Genomic DNA, 20660 nt, shown 5'->3' with positions numbered 1-20660 from the left:
CAGGACAAAGACCATGAGCTTCATGTAAGAACTGTGGGAGAGTTAGCGAGTAGGAAAAATAGAGAGAAGTGGTATGCTGGACGTAACACCGACTTTGAAATTTTGCAAAAGGTCATTTTTCAGGAATTTTATAATTGAGATGTCGCTTGAGCCATTTTTTAGTGAAAAAATGCAAGAATCTCGGCGAAGAACGAGATTTAAAAAAACGACCCTTTTCTGAACTACCCTAATGTATATATATGTGACATTATACATATATGTGAACCATATAGCAGCATCGCTGTAATATCCTCACGTCACATCATCAGGTTCTATTACTATCTCACTTATAAAAGGCAAGCTTCTGCCGTCGCGAACAAGAACAATGGAAATATATTTCTGGCAAGAGTTGTCGACTAGAGGCTTCCTGCTTGTTGGGAGAAGATAAATTTTCCAATCTTATTGTTAAAGGCAGAGGTTGCAAAGGAGAATTGATTACAAGAGCGGACTAATTCGTTGTTCGACACTCTGAGAATATTTAGTCGAGAAGTTGAAGCTGTCGTGCGAGCTCAACGACATCGAACACATTTAATAAATATGAACCACCGTCAAGAAATGACATAAAAAGTTCTTAATTGGGTACTTCAGGAATTTTCAACCTTCTATTTGATAGTTGGATAATCTTGTTTAATCGGTAAGGATAGGAGTTCAAAAAATATTATTTTTGTTTTAAGATTTTTTGTGAAAACGGTTATTTTGTATTCCAACCATTTTTTTCCCAGAGCCATTAGCTCTAAGAAAAAGATATTGTAATCTATCAAACGATAATTATTTGAGAGTTTCGATCTGCGTCACAGAAGCTCGGGCTGCTCAGCATCGATATTTTCATTTATTTAAAACCAAAATTGAACACGGATCGGATTGCAATACTTGTTATATATCATATAATACCTAAGCCAATACTCATAAACAATTTACTCCAAAACATCGATGAGGTAAAACTTTGTAGACGATATTTTAACGTTGGGTACTTAAACATCTAACATGGGTAATATCATCAGACGTGAGTTTGTTTTTTCCTTTTTTTTTGTAATTTAATTAGTAATCACTGTTTTTTCACTATATGCCAGGCAATAAAATTGTCGCAGTGATATCACAGTTACGAAAATGTATTTGAAATATCGAGTAACACTTCCGTATCCGATCTGAAACACGGGGCTGTTTCTTCAAATATTTTTTCAAACGCGTGGAACTAAATACCGCAGCACCGAAATCAGTCGTACATGAACCTATCGTTTTCGTTTTATCATATCGCATATCGTTTCAGCAATCGCTCAGCCAGCATTAGTAGGTACCGGTCAGTAATGGGCCTCACAGGTAGCGCAAGAGTTGTTATCAAAGCACTTAGTCAACCCTAATTGAATTCTTTGAATTATAACGTAATAATTTCTGGCATTTATAGCTTCTTCAAAACAATCTTTCCGCAATTCTCAGTCTAACGTTTTCACCACTTTTAACATATTGCATAGTGTTTGTTGAAATTTCAAATTTTAAGTATTACAAGACTAAATTAGCGTGAAAAGAACCCCAGCGTGTGATGTGATAGTTTTATCTAGATTTTCCGTAGTCTGATGCCAACAACGTACTAGTTACATGACAATATAAGGTTATTTTATTTGTGGTGTTCAGATAATGTGAAACGTAGCATAGCAATATGAATCTCAGCTCTTAAGCACGTATTGAATCTACAGCCAGGCCAAAAAAGTGGTTGAAGCAGAAATGTGATGAAATTAAAGCTTAAGGTCATGTAGCAGTCCTACGTTTACCGAGCGAGCAAACTCTCCCGTTTTTTTCCTATATTGAATCAACAAATGAATCGAAAGGGTTGAAATTTCGACGATACATCGCTCGTTCGTAGCGAAATTCAGGAAAGTTGCTCATATTCCGAAGAAAGTATCATTTTAATCAATATAATTATATGTAATGAAAAAAGCTCCCGTGTCACAGGAAAAAAAAAGAACCTTTAGCTGGCATTTTGAGGTCGTTCGTAACCCAAGGGTTTATAATCTAGTCTTCCGTAACCTGAAAGTTTGAACATATGATTTAATCCCTTGAGTGCCGCGGACAAAGATCTTTGTTTTTCTCGACTTGGCCCAAAGTGCCGAGAAAGCACGAATCTTTGTTCAATGAATAAGTGCCCTAGCAACGCCTGATAATATGTCACCTGTAACTAAAGCGTATTTTCGTATATTTTGGGCCATGCTGAAAAGGATCACATCATTCATTTCCTGATAGCCCATGCTAGGAAACTAATTTCGCGCTTACAAAGTTATAGTTTTTATCATTTCCAAGAAATCTTTGTCCTGACATAGTAGTCAAGTAGACGGGAAAAATGATCACCAAATGATCAGATATTGGGCACTCGGGAGTTTTCGGGGGCGCTGATCATGAATCCGAAATCAGATTTGACAAATTCCTTGTTGGCGACCTACTACTGCGCATGCGCATTAGTATGACTGGTATATAATTGAGGAATTGCTCCGAAACTGGTCACCCGGGGGTTTTCAGGGACGCTGATTATGAATCCGAAATCAGATTTGACAAATTCCAGGATGGAGACCTACTACTGCGCATGCGCATTAGTATGAATGGCGTATAATTGAGGAATTGAACTGAAATCGGCCACTCGGGGGTTTTCGGGGGCGCTGATCATGAATCCGATACCACATTTGCGAAATTCTCAAACGGAGACCCGCCACTGCGCATGCGCATTAGAAAAAGACCTTTATAATCGAGAGCGGGAATGTTATCGACTTCACAAAACTTCAATATCCTGACCCAGTAATGGATATATGCGATAGGATATTCCGTATGAATGTGCCTGGTATACCTGAATTGATGATTCAGAAGTTTGCGGGCACACAGAGTGTACAATTCCAGAGCGAATCCTGAATTATACTGGAGCCATACCAATGCGCATGCGCAGTAGTAGGTCGCCATCTTGGAATTTTCCAAATCCGATATCGGATTCGTGATCAGCGCCCCCAAAAACCCCCGAATGGTCAATTTTAGGTGAATTGCTCTAAGTTTGAGTTTTAGCACTTTGGGCACATTTCATCAAATCGACTTGGCACTCAGGGGGTTAAGGTCAACGCCCACTGTCGCGGCACAGGATAGGACCGGACAGCTCCGCTGTTCGGCGATGTTCGTTGCTATCCGCCACTGTCCGACGCTGTCCGACGCTGTCCGACAACGATCTGTACGGTACTGTAAGTGTAACACCATAATAAGACCGTTAGGCGCAAAACGATATAGTTCATTCCGCTACAACTCTTACTTGTAACGAGACCAAAGATTTCTTACGATCACTATTCGCAGCTGATCCCAATAATCGAAGTTAAATCTGTGAATTATTTCATTTCCAAAGTCTTAGGTTTGAAATTGATTGAAAAAAAATTGGAATCATGCCAATTTGAATTCCTTTCGATTTCTGTGAATCTGAAGTGTTCAAAAACGAGATTCGCCAATTCGTGTTCATTCACTGGGCTACTCTAAGAAAAATGTGCTAATCAACTATTCTCTTTATTTATGTATACGATTCCACGTAATATATGAATCCGTTCCGACACTTGTAGTAAGTATATACAAGTATTGAAAGTTATACGGTATCAATATCCCGAAGCCTTCTGACCAGTAGTGCAGGCAGAAGAGCAGTGCAGCGGGCGAGGTATTATACAGGCAATGAGACTTCCATTTAATTTTCGATGAATTTCGAACGACATTATCAGGGGCGGTATAATAAGAGCATGATGGGAAATTACGCTTAGGATTTGACACGAGAAAATCCATACAAACGTAGAAGTACGAAAAATATTCATTTTCCAACTTTGCTTATCAATTACGATCAAACTCGGATTGGACAATTTTATACACATAAGATGAAAAAGCATAAAATAATTAGATAAAAAAAAAAAAAATTATTTAAAAAGATTTTAAAATCGACTAAAAAGTATAAAATAATTTCTCCTAGCCCCATACAGATTTAAAACGAAGAACGTGGGGCGCATTTACACTCCGTAAAACAAGAAACGAAGGGTGCATGCAATAGACACTGGTACGGAGTGTAAATGCGCCCCACGTTCTTCGTTTTAAATCTGTATGGGGCTAGAAGAAATTATTTTATATTTTTTGGTCTGTTTTAATAACGTTTTAAATTGAAATTTTTATTTTCATTTAAATAATGATTCTTGGCTTTTTAATCTTGTGTGTGTGAAATTTTGCAATCGATTTTAAATATAATTGATAAACAAAGTTGGAAAATGAATTTTTTTTGTACTTCTATGTTTGTGTGGACTTTCTCATATCAAACCCTAACGTAATTTCCCATCATGCTCTTATTGTACTGCCCCTGATAACGTCGTTCGAAGTTCATTGAAAATTAAATGGAGGTCTCGTTGCCTGTACTATACTTCGTCCGCCGCACCGCTCTTCTGCCTGCATTACTGGTTTGAATTTTTCGGTATGTTGATACGATACAACTTTCAATACGCATGTATACCTACTACAAGTGTTGGAACGGATTCGTATGTTGCGTGGATTCGTATACGTAAATAAAGTGAATAGTTTATTAGCACCTTTTTCTTAGAGTCACCCAGTGAATGAACACGAATTTGCGAATCCCGTTTTTGAACATTTCAGATTGATAGGAATCGAAAGGAATTCAATATGGGACGATTAAAAATTATTTTCTATCAATTTTAACCCTAAAACTTCGGAAATGGAATGATTCACCGAATCATCTTCGATTATTGGTATCATCTGCGAATAGTAATCGAAAGAAATCTTTGGTCTCATACAAGTGAGAGTTATAGCGGAATGAACTATATCGTTTTGCGCCTAACGGTCTTATCATTGCGGTAGCAGTGTTGCAAAGTATACGGGGGTTATCAGCGGTAGAATTTTTTCAAAATGAATACCTTTTTTTTGATCAACAGAATGAACCTGAATTTTTCTTAACAGTATCATATATCGACTGTATCTAGTTAAGTTTTTAGTTTTTAATGTCAAAAAACATAAAAGTTATTAATTGTGTTATAAAAAACGTCATTTTTTTCACTTTTATTGCAGTTTTTCAAATTATTTACTACCTACCTTAAAATTAAAAATTATTGTTACGATCTTTTTTATCTTGTAAAAGAAACTTAAGTGAACATCTAACAAAAAGTTTAACTAAAAATATTAAATTGCTTCGTTACAACAGGCAATTTTTAATTGGGGTCTTTAGCAACCCCAAGGTACCAGCAATGTTACATCAGATAAAGGTGCTAGCTATAGGTTAAAACACTGTCTTCCATATGTAAAGACCACGTGATATTAACAACTATCCATAAAAATAACATTGTGTCATCATTTTTAACGAAAAAATTGACATTACTCGTCCGATTCCGGTCAAAAATGGCACATTTTAATACCTATTCGTTAATTATTATTCATGAATGAATTCTCCGTAGATCGTTTGACAGGTAAGAATTTGAAAAAAAAGTGCACGTATCTACTGACAATAACAAGTTTGTCAACTGCAAATTACAATGAATGTACACAATGACTTTTTTTTTAAATAAATAATGAGTTTGCAACAATATGTGAAAGATTATTTTTAGTTGTTGTTTATTGAGATCGAAAGCTGAGATGATAGATGACTATAGTCACAGGTGCAATAAACAGTATTATTCACCCAAGAATCAGAACATAACACAGAGTGGTACATGCTGAAGTAACATAGGTGTACGCGTGTCAACACTAAACTGTTGGTTAACCGTGTAATTTTTCAAAAAGACAATTACGTCGGCAATGCAGATTCAGTCCGTAGCAGCCGGCCGACAGTGGTACTGCAGACCAAATCTCCATTGCCAACGTAACTGACTTGTCGAAAAAGTTAGAAGTCTCAGAATCCATTTCCCAAAGTGTACATACTCAGCAGATACTACATGCGGCATTCTGTTCAGTCAAACATTCAAAACACTTTTTACTCATAGAGCATAAGAATATTACCGAAGTGTATTTATTTCTGAATAAAATACGTTATAGTTTTATGAATATTTCAGTGAAAAAATAGGAAAAATAAAGTTATTTCTCTGGTCTTGTTAATAACAGGTTGCTTGCAGTTGAAATTCAGCGTTCATACATTTCTTTCTTCATCACAGTGAGTTTTGTAAAATTTACATTCAAATTGATGAAGTTAGTCATGTTTTTGTTTTGAAATATTTTTGACCTACCTGTACGTTCTATACATCTATAGAAATTCGAGATTCGACTTTTTTGGTGACTAGAAAAACTTTCTTCAAAATTATTCTCGCGAATACGGGTACGTTCTTTAGGCCCAAGTTGTGTACCGTAGCTGCACTCTGTCTACGAATGTATAACATCTCTGTGTGATAGCTGCACCCATCCGCCTATAAACAGCATAGTCACCAATGTGCTATGAGTGAATAAAATCCTGCATTAATAGGTCCATTCAATCTGAAACGATTTTTACATTCATTTCATAAAACTCCGGAATACGCGAACGAATTGTAACGTATCGTCTATGGCCTATTAGCGCTGCGAATACGTTTCCTACTCTCTCACTCGCAGCACATCTATGTAATCCGCTGCGTAGGTGTTTTCTGTAGTTTGTGTACGTCTAGAATAGAATAGGTACTCGTATGATTGAATTGAGTCTTGTACGACCGCAGGTATGTCGGTAAATCGGACTCCGAAAAAGTTGAGCAATACGTACGAGTCGCCACGTCTTAATATAGTGCGACGAATGCAGTGCAATAACGAATTCTTATTGGTGTGCGTGCTTAATGATAACGGTTTGATGGAGTTGAATTGTGATCTACACCATAGAATTGAATTATGTACAATATAATTACATCTTTTGTATACCTAATACCGAACATATAAAGAAAGTAATGAATTCACCAAATCTTACTCCAGCAGTTTGTCAATTATTATCTGTGTAGAGGAAATTTCGAAGATAAATTGAACAAATCAACAGCTGTGTGCAAGGAGGTGATATTATTTTCAACAATTCTCATAACTAAGTACAGTTATAACCTATACACTGTGGAGACGGGGCGTCGAAAATCTATTGAAAACATGTTACGACAATTGGCCTCAGCATGTGTGTACTTAAGGGGGCACCTCTATCTGGCGGCTTGGAATAAGAGTCAAACTATGGATTTTTTTCCCATAACCTATGTGAGGAAATGAACTGATTATTCTGCTGAATCTATCTGAAATCATGCAGGCCAGCGGAGGTTATATTCCACAATTGAATATAACTGAAGTATGTCCTTCCTCGCCAAACATAAGCGGCACGTATATTATATTGTTACACAAATCAATTTCTTACGCCGAATAATGATTTTTAGGGATGATAAGGTAAATTTAATTTTTTTTCTGATGTTAACATATCATTTCCGAAAAATAAGCGCCAATTTTGCAATTTTGAGCAATTCTAAAAATTCTTGTTTTGGAATACGTAGAATCTCACGTTCCGTCAAATCCCATCTCCCCAAAAATATAGCGATCCGAAAAAGCACAAAGTCATTTGTGTGCATGCCTGCACCTACACCCATGGCCTGCATGATTTGAGATGAATTCCGTCTTATATATACCTATATTTCGAGTATGTCAAAAGAAAGTACTGCTTGCAAAAATGTTAGACGGGTCACACCGTTCAGGCACTGAGTTGTTGGTCGGTGATGCGGGTGTTTCTTTATATTGCGACTGCCAACCTGCATCACTCTTCTCCTTACTCCGTTGTTTACAAACACAATTGTAATAAATAAAGTTTATTACTATTGTTACTATTATTATTAATTGAAATTGACGTACGAAAAATTCGTGAATAATTTCACCGTTTTTGCAAAATTTTTGAAAAAATGAAAGCCGATTTTGATAAAGTAAGATCGTCAACGATATTTAAGTATCTCCGCGTATTTTATGTGAATTTCGGAAAGATCTATCGAACGGTTCGCGAGATATCGTGTCTAAAATTTTCAAATACACCATTATAGTCATTAATTGCATGGACTGCTGTAGCAATAAAGGCAACTTCGTAAGAAGTCGATTTCCGTTGTTGGCGAGTGATTGTTCTTGCGATCTTGAGCGCTCGAGCACGTTTTATACAAACTGTCATAATTATGTGAAATTTCCAGGGTTTTTTTCTAGCCTCTCTAACTAGATGTGTCCTTAATTATACTTAACATACATACTCAAATTTGTCTGAAAATATTTAATCAATGTATGAGTTTACCATTTGAAAGTTTTGGCGATCAGTGTTTATCAGCTTTTGATTATTCGTCTAGCTGCTTTGAATAATTTTCAGGTTAGGTTCCGTAGTTTCGCACAAGATTCGAAGCTCATAACTGTGGATATCAGTTCAATTAATTTTTTTCTAATCCTAGTCATTTACATGTATGAAAACTTTCACATTACTTACACGGGGTTACGCAGACACCAGCCAACTTTGGAACGTTTTTACTGTACACAACATTACGTTACGACTTGAACAAATCCTGAGACAAAATTTAACAATTCAGAAACAGACTTCAATCTTAGTTTTAGCAAAAAACGATAGAATCTGGGAGAAATTCTTGAAGCAATAATAGCAAAATAATATGCAATACACACATGGGGTCTCTGAGACCAAAGCTTTTTCAAACATTCTTCGTTTTATTTGCGTAAACAACTCTGACTACGCACGCTGATTTTAAAATTGTACGTCAAAGTCGGTTCTGGGGTCAACTGGATCCCACGTAAGTGACTAATGTTAAACATTCTAAGAATTTTAAAAAAATATTAGGATAACTTATGTTATGGAAAGATAAAATTTACTTTAAGCTTGTACCGATTTAAATATCCCGCCTAAAATCAATTCAAATACTCATTTGTAATTGACCCTACTTGTACATCACGTGGTGTCCGCCTTTTTGGACTCACACCTGTCCTCGGGGAGATGAGATCTCTCACTGCGAAACCACCGTCAGTGCACTACGTGTAAAATTGCTTTTCCTAATATGTGTCTTATTTTTTTATTTTTTTAATTGAAGAATTGAACTTCGATAACGAATAAAATAATTTACTAATCCGAATATTCCGTTTCACGTAATCAAATCAGAGATATATAAAACATCAATTATGTGACATATCTTCAACAGTATAATTACGTGGATCCACGCTTGAACCAACCTGTCGCCGTCATTGGTAACATCGATTAAACTTGCTCTGCTGGTAATAAAAGATGAGTGAATAACTGCTATCAAAACAATTCAAAGCATTGAAACGATAAAACTTCTATGAAACAAATATGAATTAAAGCGAGACGCTATTTGAGAATGAATGAGGAAAAAGAGAATATTTAAAAAGGATTAAAGAAAAATTCGAGAAACAATTTTATTGAAAGAAAGACGATTTATATTTACAATTTTAATCTGTTTCACCTGTTGATCGATATTTTATGTACTTTGTGAGTGAATGATTAATTGGATGAATGAATGAACATATAATATGTTTTTCGGCTATTGCCATAAATTTATATAACAAAAATAAAAGGAATATTTACAATTTTCGCAATCTCTGACATGAAATTTTTTACTAATTTATTTTTCAAGATTTAAACCTATATTTACAAGCTCAAATGTGAGGTTACGTTGCTCGATGGCTGTGCCATTCGTATTTAAGTTAGGGCTGTATGATTATCGGTTACTTGTAGATTTTGATTGATTGTTTTTCCAATTAATCGATTAATTGCTAGTTGAGGGTTTTTAATACCTCGAACTCAAAGTAGTATCGAAAGTTCAGAAAAATAACGTCCATACCATTACTTCAATTTCAATTATTTCGTTACGGGCTGCATGTGATTCCATGATTTAGAGCACTTCGAAATAATAACATTACACGTAATTGCGTAATTAACAAGATGTTATTCCAATGTGTTTTATACACGATATATATTCCACTCAATTCGGAAGTTACTTGACAAGAGCGGTAGATGCCATCTTACGCCGATCGGAGGAGGCAAATACCAGACAATTGTCGCAAACTTGTGCACTGCACACAGTAATATTTATTTCTTGAGTTATCTCGGAGTTGGATCTTTTCCGCATTCTTCTCTCCGAGTTACTAAAGTCCTGTTCAATATTTGAAAAATTTAAACGTATGAAATATTAAGGAGTTAACCCCGCCACCGTCAGGTAAAAATGAATTTATAGGGCCGCGAATCCATTCGAAAAAAAATTATTGTTTGACAATGAAGTTAGAAGCTATCCTTTCCTTGAAACGTTGTTTAAACCGAGCGAATAACACATATACGATATGTGCATTTGTGAAGCCTATTTTGAATAAGCTCGTCACGTTTTAGACGATCATGTTAAATTAGGATGTAAAATTGATGCTGCTAAAAAAGTTAATAATTATATATAACCTTAAAAGCCTGTAACAAGAACGCTCTTATGCCGCACCATAAATCCTTCATGTGGTTTCGATATCCAAGTTTTTTGAGCTACTGAATGCGGAAAAGATAATGTTAATAGTTTGAATTTTTTTCTTCTCGAAATTAGAGTTTTCGAGCTCGTCTCTAGCAAATAGAAATTTGGCTTTTTATTCACTTGATGGTCTCAAAATTTTCACGTAGCACAATCATAGCTGCCATAACGTAGCTTCGATGGGACGTATAATGTTTTTTAAGCAAACACGTACTGAGGCATCTTGAATATACAGTCTCTCTTTCACTCCAAAATTTGAATTCTCTCTTTGAATAGTTACCATTTTGCTAAAAATCTATTAAAACGAACGAATGGTACATCATGCAAAAACTGTAATTATACAGTCGACGAAAAATTTCCTTGAGGATTGAAGGTTCTCGGAATTGAAGCTCGATTTAAAATTTAAAATTTCGTTAACGTTATTTTACATTCAGTTCAAAGAGAGAACAGCAAAAATTTTTGTTCTTTTTCTAATAAACAATACTAGAGAAGGCTGGCTGAGCCCAACCAAAACATATAGAACTAAAATTTTAGTTATTCTCTCTTTGACCTTCCCCGACGAAAAATGATGCATAAGTCACAAGTGTCACGAAATCACACTAATGTTAAAGTTATTGTAGTTGAGAATCGTTCGTCTGAATTAAGTGAAAATGTTCCAGTATCTTATCGCTCGTTCACAAGGTTTGAAATCCAAAATAGCATTAAATCTTCTCCAAGTTTTTACGCAAAAATTTTAATTTGCCAGACGTATACATCGTTCTGAAAAGGGCTCTTACTTGGATTAAAACGTTAAAGAAACTTAATATTTTAAACCGACCTTTATTTCCAAAAACCCTTCAATCTTATAAAAAAGTTTTGTTGTTTTGAATTCAGATGAACGCATTGTTTTTTTTCATTGCTTCACCATGCTGGGAATAATTCTGCTAGTTGTGAATATTTTGCAATCTTTTTTTCTGTAATTCTTTAACTGAAATGAATAAAGGTTCATAAACATAAATTTCATACATTTCTGTGAAGAAATCCCAAGATACACTGTTTCAACCCGAACAGCAACTTATGCTCGCAACAATACTCGGAAATTTTTAAAAATTTTTCGTTTTTTATGACAATAATTGTTATAAGGCTTTTGAAGTTAATAAATCCGTATCATAGCCGGAAGTTTTATACTCAAGGATTTCGTAACAGCTATGCCTTCAGTCACCGGGAGTGAAAATTTGTTTGTATGAACTTTACAATTAGTGGAACAGGGCTATAGATGCACTAAATTTTAACCCGATATGAAATCTCGCTCTTACGATAGTCATTTGAGAAATAAAACTCCGTGTATCGCATTACTGACAGCGAAGGAATAAATTAAATTTCAACACGTACGAAAGATTGGAAAAATGCTTCCTAATCAATTTGGAGTCCAAACGACATAGTAATTCATTTTTCAAAAATCAAACGTTTCATAAGTTTTACGTAAAAAATAATCAAGGACTAGATCCGTTTGAGGGAAATCGTTAAAAAAGCATGCAAATCGCCAATGCCCTAACCAAACACAAAGTGAGTGTAAATGAGGCGTCGGCGGTCACTTAATTCGCCGGAAATCAACACGCGGTGCAAGTTAGCAGGAAATTTGCCCAATATCAGCAGACTCATGTATAGCATACTTCGTACAGAGCTTGGTACCCTCGAGTACTCCAATTTGTCCACAGCTATTATAGCCATTGCTTTCATCCCTAGTTTTGCATCATGATTAAAATGTTTTTCGTTTCGTTGTTGCAGACATCGATTCAAAGGTCAGGCTGAGGATGGGATCCTTCGGGGTGTACATGTCTCAGCTACGGGCAATGCTCGTGCGGAATCTCCTCTTGAAGAAACGAGATAAGCGAAAAACAACGGCGGTACGTATTACGTCTGTTACCGATTTAAACTTAATGTTGTTTGAGTTCCAAACGCGCCATCATCTTTTTGTCCAATTACGAGTCTATGTAATCGTATGCTTTATTTTTGATGCAACAGAGTTATTTAGCGAACAGCCTGCAAACGCGTTCTATACCGAGATAAAAATACCATTTATATAGACCTGAATATACGTACCCTAAATAAAATCGTGGTGAATTTTGACGCACCATAAACAATTGCCACATAAAGTAGTCGTTGCACGCGTCACGAAGTTATTTTATCAAGCCATCAGAATTTCGTCTGTACCACTTTCATGTACAATCGGTTAGCGTTAGCATATGAATATTGACTTCTTTTCATACCTATAAAATGAAACGTATTGCGCACAGGCATCTAACGTTAATGTTCCTCAAATGCGAGATCGATACTTCACCTACGTTGACGGGAGGTCGTTATACTATTCGTAAACTGACGGTAATCATTTTGCCGATTATCAATATTAGAAGAGTAATGATAATGTGCATTGGAAACTAGATAGGCAGAATAGCATTCGTACCGTTCCGACACTATTAATGACGTTAATTTATCGATCAGGATTACTATTATTAGTATATATTTTGGTGATTCAGGTAAAGCAACAGAGCTGTAGACCTGGACGTCCAAAATGGAACTTGTGTCTAGTTTACGTAATAAGTCGAGGATGAAAATGTGTTCGGATCAATCGTAGATGCTTTGCAAGCCTTGAAAAAAATATTTTATTATATGGAAAGTGTGATACTCGTATAGTTGGATAGTGAGACCAATCCCATTGTAACGTCGATAACTATCTACTGTGTGTTTTATGTATTGATTTTTTCACTTCATACGTAACGGAATGTGTTCCTCTAATCGATTTTTTTAGCAAAACTCGTCTACCATGAAGAAAATAACCATTTAAAATAATACAAATCCTTTGAACGTGGGTAAGAACTGTGAACTCCCATCATGAATCTAATCAGTTATTACATATCTAGTGAGATTCCTGAAAAAGTCAGACGCTGCGATAAAAGTGATCCACCTTTAGCTTTAACCATTTAAAACCTGGGATTCAACTATCGAAAAAGAATTCCAGATTAATATTATACAGACCAGAATCTTTGACTCCATCACAGTGAGAGAAGAAACAGGATTGTGTAGTTCTACTCGAGAATATTTCTCTCTGCGAACCAAGGTGCCAAGTCAGCGTGTGCCCATAGTTTGCCAATTTATCGAGAAAGTTTTTCCGCCAAGCCCCGTGCCAATTAGGCCAAGGAATTCTGTCAGAAAAGAAATATCGAAAGACCGCATCGGCGACTGCACGCGAGCCAAGGCTTTGCCTAATTTCAATGGGAATAGGAACCGACAGTCGAGGGTGAGAAAGCGGATGCAGGGGTTGAAAAAAGTGAGAGAAAGGAGTCGGCGACAAGAGAGAAAGACAAAGAGAGTCAGGCTCGTCGACGACGCTTAACTTTATTCGAAAGGACGAGAAAGTGTCGACTACTTCTTCCGGACGTTCCTCTGCTTGAACTCCTTGCTCTTAAATATCGCTGGGTCGATTGCGTTCGGCGAACCCTCGTTCCACAGCGTCCGGGAGACGGACTGCGACGGCTTTACGGTAGTTGGCAGGAGATTCGGCCCGACGAGGAGATATATCTGTTCCACCCAGGTGGGCATGGGCAGTCCTGTCGCACAGTACTGCCAGAGCGGGAGACCCAGGTGGATCAGGAGCATCCGGAAATACTTGGTGAAACCATCGGCGAGGCGAAGCCAGCGCAAAGACGCCTCGTGGTAAAGCCAGATACCCGGATCCACTTCTGGGCTGACATAGGCGAGGTACACTTTGCTGCTCCCGCAGTGGCCTAGCTCGAAAAGCTTGCAGCGCGGGCTCAGCGACGGAAGATCGGGGTTTTCGGGGAGGCTGGCTTCCGCCTCGGATTGCTGCTCTTTCGTGCCGACGAACCGTTTCAGCTCTCCTAGACTTCCGACTTCGAGGCGTCCCAGAGGGAATTCTTCCCCTGTAGTCAAAAAACTGAGGTTAAAGAAAATGAGGTCAGATCTGACGCCTAGTCCGTGCTGCCGAATAATAATTATTCAGACTACATGGTCTGAATAGGGTACCAATAGTTACATTTGTATAAATATTGAGGAGGTTGGGACACCGGAAATCGATTACTTTCATTGGTTTTGTTATGAAACAGTATTATATTGAGTACTTGTCAAATTATGATATTTGCAAACTACAATGATTTAAAAAAAAATTATAAATCTTAAAGTACTGAAATTATAAATAAAAACTTATAGATCGATGCTTAATCAAAAACGTTGAGGTCCGTTAAAGTTCGGTAAATTACCATACATCTGCAAACTTTACCCAGCCACGGCGAAGATTAATCTAATCAAAGATTAGACCCGACTACTAATGACAACATTAAGCTTTGCGTTAAAAATTTCATACAAAATATTTCAGTAACAAAAAAATATCATTTTCTTAAAAATAACATCGCGTCCCTTTCTCTTGTCTACCCGTCATACTTACATACTTAGGTTCAAGCTCATTCTGTAGCTACAGCTATATTGGCATTGCTCCCTCCCTGTGGTTTGGTTGTGAATTTTACATGCGACTAAGTCGATCAGACTTAACCTAACGAAATGATCAAACTTGCACCATGCTGAAGAAACAATGCCTGGAGCATCAACAAAGGCGGTACGAAAGCAATAAGTCCTCTTAAGTCGTGTACGCAATCTTAAAACTTTGCACACGTATACCACGTGGATGAATTTCAATCATTTACTGTCTCTCGATCCTTCTATTGTATGCTGTTGTATATCAGTTGTAATACTTCGCGAAATAAATAGTTGTAATTAAGAACATATTATGAGATCCGGCCATGTGTTAGGAAATGTTTTACTTTTTAGTCAGCTGCAGCCGCTCTTTCGGGAAATTTGGGTATTTTACAGTCTTTTGGATGGATATCGAATGAAGCAAAGTCGATCGCGCTTTATTCATGATTGCCAACCACCGACCAGCCTTCCTCCTTTTCATCAAATGAAAAAATGGCTGCGATTACTCATCACCCGAGGTTCAAACGCTCTGGTTTCGCCCAGGTCAATTGATCACGTCAAAGAGCCAAGGTCTCACCTGATATTTCGAGGGACCAAGTGAGCAGGAACCCGTCAATGGATGCGTAAAAGTTTCTCAGGTCATCAGGCATAACGCAGCAATGCCTCTGTTCCCAGCTCGCCAGAGCATTTCTATCGCACCCCGGCCGCCTGTCGACCTGGACATTTTTCACGCAGGGGGTGCCCTCTAAAATCTTAACGATTCCCAGCGTCAGGTTCTCGTAGAACGAGTCCTCCGTCACGATGTCAACAAAGAAAGACATCACTCCCTCCTCCCCTCGCACCCTCACACCATCGCACAAATGTTATCCGAGAGCTTAAACTCTCCGCAAACCCAGGGCTTCTTCGGCGCGAAGCGTCAAACTGGGGAGCGGAAAATCGGAGTGAAGAGAGCCGGATGCCGCTTGTTGACTACCATAGCAACCTCAACGCTTCGTGACAACGAAGCCCCGCGTTGCCACAGAGAGCTTTGCCGTTGAAGGATAATACTATAATACCAATTTTCTCTTTCCTCATGCTAGCTTGCATCGAAGCTCGCAGACTTGCGATTTCAGCACTTTTTTCTTCGAATTTCTATGGTATTTCATTCATTTTCCGTGTACTCCTTTCATTTTCAGGAGATTATCTTGCCGCTCTACACCCTCGGAATACTGATTATCGTCAAGGTCTTGATACCCAACCCGAATTATCCAGCAATGACTACGCCGCGGGTTAACGGTGGCGTGTTCGACGACTTCAGCCAAATGCAAAATCACACGATCGCAGTGGTGCCAAACACTACTGAGACCCTGGTAAGTCGTCGGCGAAAAGATCGATAACGAGTTGCATCTCCACTGTCGCTTAAGATTTTTCACCCCCCGCCCTTAGTTATTCAAAGTAGTGTGTTCTAGGCTCAGCCAAACTTCGGTCTCTCCACTCGCGACATGGTTTCGCATAATATTTCCCTCCCGACACTCACCGTTCACGCGGGGTCACCAACTGCAGGCACTAACGTTGAACATCTTATTTACAGACCTTTCTTAACTCCGTGAACACTTTGTGGATGTCCATGTGGGATACTCCGGTGAAGATTCCTCTGAATTTCATGGTCTTCGATACGGAAGACGACCTGCAGGCTGCCTATTGGCGTGACCCTTCCAGCGTACCTATGGCCGTCATTTTCGAAAACCCTCTGCCGGTGTCGGACCGCCTGGAGTAAGTTTAATCAAGCCAAATATTGCCTATCACAGTTCACCGAAAATCTAACAACAAAGGCAAAGATCTGCAACGATGTCGGACAGGGTGAAGCTGATTTTAACAAAAGAATTTGTACAAGTTCTTGCGCCGAAATAAAGAGACTTAACTACTAGGAGTTAAAAGTGGTATTTTGTGTATTGCGCACATGCGCTGTCGCAAACAAATCTGACATTACGCGTCCCTAACCTCAATTTCGTGTTTCGCTAAAGAACGCATAAGATACTCCTTTTATATAAAAAATCGTGTGAAACAAGGGGCAGCGCTTTTTCTGCCTGTACTATTATCAGTACGCTATTCGTCCCTAACGAATGCAAATTTCAGAGAATCGCTGAAGTAAAGGTCTCTTCATTTCGGCCCAAATGTGTGTCAAATTCTTCTATGTTAAAATTGCTCTGTTCTATTGTTCGACCACTCCTGACGAAAAGCAAAAGCTGATGAAAAATTGAAGAATCCCAGCGTAGAAAGAAAGGATCGAGGCGGGTGGATACAAGGCAGGGTCAAGGCTTTGCGCCGCCTGCCAACAGTTCATCTATGTAGTTTCCGCAATGTTAACGCGTGCGACGACATTGCGGTCTATTCTCGTTATTGCCCACGTGCTTAGTCCATAGTGCGTCGCCACATCTAGATATGTTGAAACAGCAGTAATGAACTTGCGAGGCATTAAGATTTTCTTGAAATATAAATAACCGAGCTTATAATTTCACGGGTGTAGCGTATCTCCGGTTATACCAACGCAATAATAATAACATCCCTCTGCATTCCTGATCGAATTCTATTCAACTATCGGTGCGGCGTTCGATTAACTTGACGTCACTCTACAAAGCGATTCCTATTATTCATTACAGCTATGGAAAGCACCCTTAGTGTACCCTTGGAACGCGCCGTGTCTTAATAGCTCGGCTAGTCATTTCGCCTCTGTACCTCGACCAGGGTTAAGTTACTCTAGGTGTCAATAGATTCGAGTGGAATTTTATTTACAAATATTGGGATTAAAAACACCGAAGAGAATATCCGGTGTTCGATGTCACGGTATTTCGGTTCAGCATCTTTGAACTAAGTTATCAGATTTTTTTCCGAATTTCCCTAAACCTATATCAAAATTTATAAGCATGTCCATTACAGTGAACACGGAATATTTTTGAACTTCACAACTTTTCGTTAATAGATATTGAACTTATATATTATTTTTCACGACATTTAAGACTATTCTTGAAATATACTTTATTCTCGACAAAAAAATTAATTTTTAATCTATAAAATTAGAAATGGAAACGGAAATTACACACATCTTTTTGCGACTACTTTTTCTGCACTTTTTTGACTAGAAAATATAGTTAAATAAAGAGCAGTCTTCAATGTATTTTTTCAGATAGGTATTGGAACTTTTGATGAAATCTATCCCTTAAAAAAATGTGATGAGTGAAATTTTTGTTATGAATTTTTACAATGTATGTCCACCTGAATGTTCGACCGTATTGAAAGGGTTAATTCAATTATTCTTTTTTAACGACAAGTAAGTATGGCTGAGGAATATTCACGTAATTTCAGGTGCCTTAAATCCCCCAAATAATCACTTGCTTCGAATAAAATTCACCCAAACTAAAGAATTTTCATTTGAATGAAGTAAATATTTCGGGGGTAAAAAACACGGGGGTAAAAAGAGCACCTCTTCGTCAATACTTACTTGTCGGAAACGAAAAATTGAATCAAACTTTCATTGATTTTACGCGGAACATTAGTTTGGTGTTCCCCTCCGAAAATGTTGCAACTCATGTATGTAGTGGAAGATTGAAAACTAGAAGACGCATAATTTATTTGCTTGTGGAAAAATGATTTTAAATGGTGAAAACGACTCCCAACGATGAGCGTCCAATGGGGTGGTTTCTCAGTTTCGGATAGAAGCACTCGATGTATTTTAATAAATTAGTTTCATTCAAATAGATCAAGTGCATCAAGAAATCACCCCATTCTATATCCATCATTGGAGAAGTTTTCACCCCTTTAAACCGTTTTCCTCTGATAAAAAAAATACGTGTCTTTAATTTTTCAATGTTCTACAATATACATAAGCTGCTACGAATTTGAAGGGGACACCCAGCTGGTATTCCTTGTTAGTAAACGTATTAAATTTTAGCGCGTTTTATTTGAATTCAACGAATGACTGATCGAATGAAAAAGATCAGGGAGAACATATAAATGCTATTTACTGGTGAAAAGCAATTTTTTACTGTGTAGTCACAACGGTATTGTAAGTTATGTTTTCATTTGTCATTGAATACATGTAAATTACAATAATGTATAATATGTTTCATACTGATTCTGTTACCCTTAGACTCTCGAACAATATATCTTGTAATCTTATGTTTTCGATAGTTTTTTATAATGCAGTCACAACGGTATTGTAAGTTGTTTTCCTTTGTCGTTGAATACATGTAAATTACAATAATGTGTATATGTCACACTGATTCTATTACTCTTAGACTCTCGAACAATATGCCTTGCAATCTGATGTTTTCGATAATGTGGATTGGATACAGCGAAAATGTTTATATTTATCGTGAATTGAACAATTTTATCATTCGAACATCTGCGCGTATCTGCCATGTAATCCAACCGGCGACTATACTAATTCTCTCTTTTAGGGACTCTAGAAGAAATTGCAGTGAAGTGTTTTGGTATTTTGCCAATGTTTAGTCTGGTTTTATTGAATGTAGTCTTATATTGAAAACGAAGGACACTTTACTTACGGTAGAAAAAAATTTTTTTGGTCACATTTTGACGTAGAAACACTTCAGTGATGGTGATCAACGCAAAATACGGCTTCATTTCTACCAACTGTTTGATAAATTTCTGATGAAATAGAATATATTGCAATCATTGAATAAGATAATGACTTACCATTAAATCGTATACTCAATTTTATAGCGCTCAGAGTACTCTTGAAAAGCAAAATGCGCGAAGTATCTCAGAGGTGACTGATTCGCCTCAAGTGGAATGGCCGTTTCATACTTTTGAGCGTGTGCCAAATTTTCAACCGTGTGTAGCAGGAGCCCATCTTTTGCGATGCCTTAAAATAAACTTCGGGAAAAAGAAAGAAAAAATCGGAATTATTTTCAACCGTGGTAGGAGCTTCGCAGTCTTCACACCGTACGTGGTCAGCAAATTCCATTCCACACATCGCGGGTGTCGTTTTATTCATGTACTTCGCGCATATGGCGTTTTGACTGTTTAAGCAAGTAATCGATCGATTGCTCAGATAATTTTCCAAATAGAGTAAATTCTTTACAACCTCCAGCCGTCGGTACGCTAAAATGTTATCTTGAAATATGGACGTTACTTATCGTGATGACTGGAATGAAATACGAACAACCGCTTTATTAAGTCGCGCCCGAATTTTCAATAACTATACTTTCGGTCAAAGAATCATAAATAATATGATTTATCTAGTAGCTTTCATAGAATCCTAATTTGTCTGTTAAGGTGCAGATCTAATTCCACAGGAAAAAAAAAATCTTTCATCAAGTTTGTTATTCACTGATAGTGACAAAATTTCGAATTGTTAAGAGATTCTTATCTCGAATAACAAAATTTCAAAGAATGTAAATCTTGAAAATTGCTAAGAGAGAGTGCGCACCTTGAAACCTGCATCTTTGCTGCAACATCAAGATTATTGCCGTACGTAAAACCCTGAGTCAAAGGAACAGAAATTGCTATTTCCGTTTGGCAAATTGTACACAGAACAGAAACTCGTAGCACAAGCATCACTATCATTACACGCAGAAGAGTTTGCGATTTTTTTAGTTACGAGAACATTTGAATACAGAAAAAATTTTTTTATCTTTGCTACAAAATTCGTTCGTTTACATTCGTTTAGTTGTGAAGTTC

The 20660-nt window shown here is 37.4% G+C and overlaps 2 protein-coding genes across 8 annotated transcripts in view; one reads left to right on the top strand and one right to left on the bottom strand.

Annotated features, from left to right (window-relative positions):
* Positions 1 to 20660, top strand: part of LOC124211552 (cholesterol transporter ABCA5) — a 49575-nt gene that overhangs the window by 11853 nt on the left and 17062 nt on the right. For 3 of the 4 annotated variants that reach the window (XM_069133590.1, XM_046610728.2, XM_069133589.1), the window contains 3 exons: positions 12282 to 12400; positions 16157 to 16330; positions 16552 to 16733. In XM_069133590.1, coding sequence (XP_068989691.1) covers positions 12308 to 12400; positions 16157 to 16330; positions 16552 to 16733 — 449 coding nt within the window. In that variant the 5' untranslated portion in view covers positions 12282 to 12307. Of the gene's footprint in view, positions 1 to 6690; positions 7225 to 12281; positions 12401 to 16156; positions 16331 to 16551; positions 16734 to 20660 lie in introns of those variants that run through there. The other variant, XM_069133591.1, reaches the window with a different exon arrangement.
* LOC124211553 (tubulin polyglutamylase complex subunit 2) lies at positions 13871 to 19765 on the bottom strand. 4 transcript variants are annotated; one of them, XM_046610732.2, is made up of 3 exons: positions 19674 to 19765; positions 19523 to 19610; positions 13871 to 14434 (listed from the first exon to the last, which is right to left on the bottom strand). In XM_046610732.2, the coding sequence occupies exons 1-3, from the start codon at positions 19674 to 19676 to the stop codon at positions 13917 to 13919; spliced, it is 609 nt and encodes a 202-aa protein (XP_046466688.1). In that variant the 5' UTR covers positions 19677 to 19765; the 3' UTR covers positions 13871 to 13916. The 4 variants fall into 4 exon arrangements, 3 of the variants coding, with proteins under 3 accessions (XP_046466688.1, XP_046466687.1, XP_046466685.1); XM_046610731.2 differs by having other exon boundaries at positions 19523 to 19625; positions 19674 to 19757; XR_006881476.2 differs by lacking the exon at positions 13871 to 14434 and adding an exon at positions 18790 to 19422.

The sequence above is a fragment of the Neodiprion pinetum genome, chromosome 2 (assembly GCF_021155775.2).
Source record: "Neodiprion pinetum isolate iyNeoPine1 chromosome 2, iyNeoPine1.2, whole genome shotgun sequence".
NCBI lineage: Eukaryota > Metazoa > Arthropoda > Insecta > Hymenoptera > Diprionidae > Neodiprion > Neodiprion pinetum.
This window is presented reverse-complemented; position numbering and strand designations above follow the sequence as displayed.

What these genes read in the sequence shown, in the direction of transcription:
- LOC124211553 (XM_046610729.1), bottom strand. Translation starts at nt 15,802, where the DNA reads ATGTCTTTCTTTGTTGACATCGTGACGGAGGACTCGTTCTACGAGAAC. An exon ending in TTGGTCCCTCGAAATATCAG is followed by an intron (nt 14,435 to 15,558) that starts GTGAGACCTTGG and finishes TTTTGACTACAG; the next exon opens with GGGAAGAATTCCCTCTGGGA.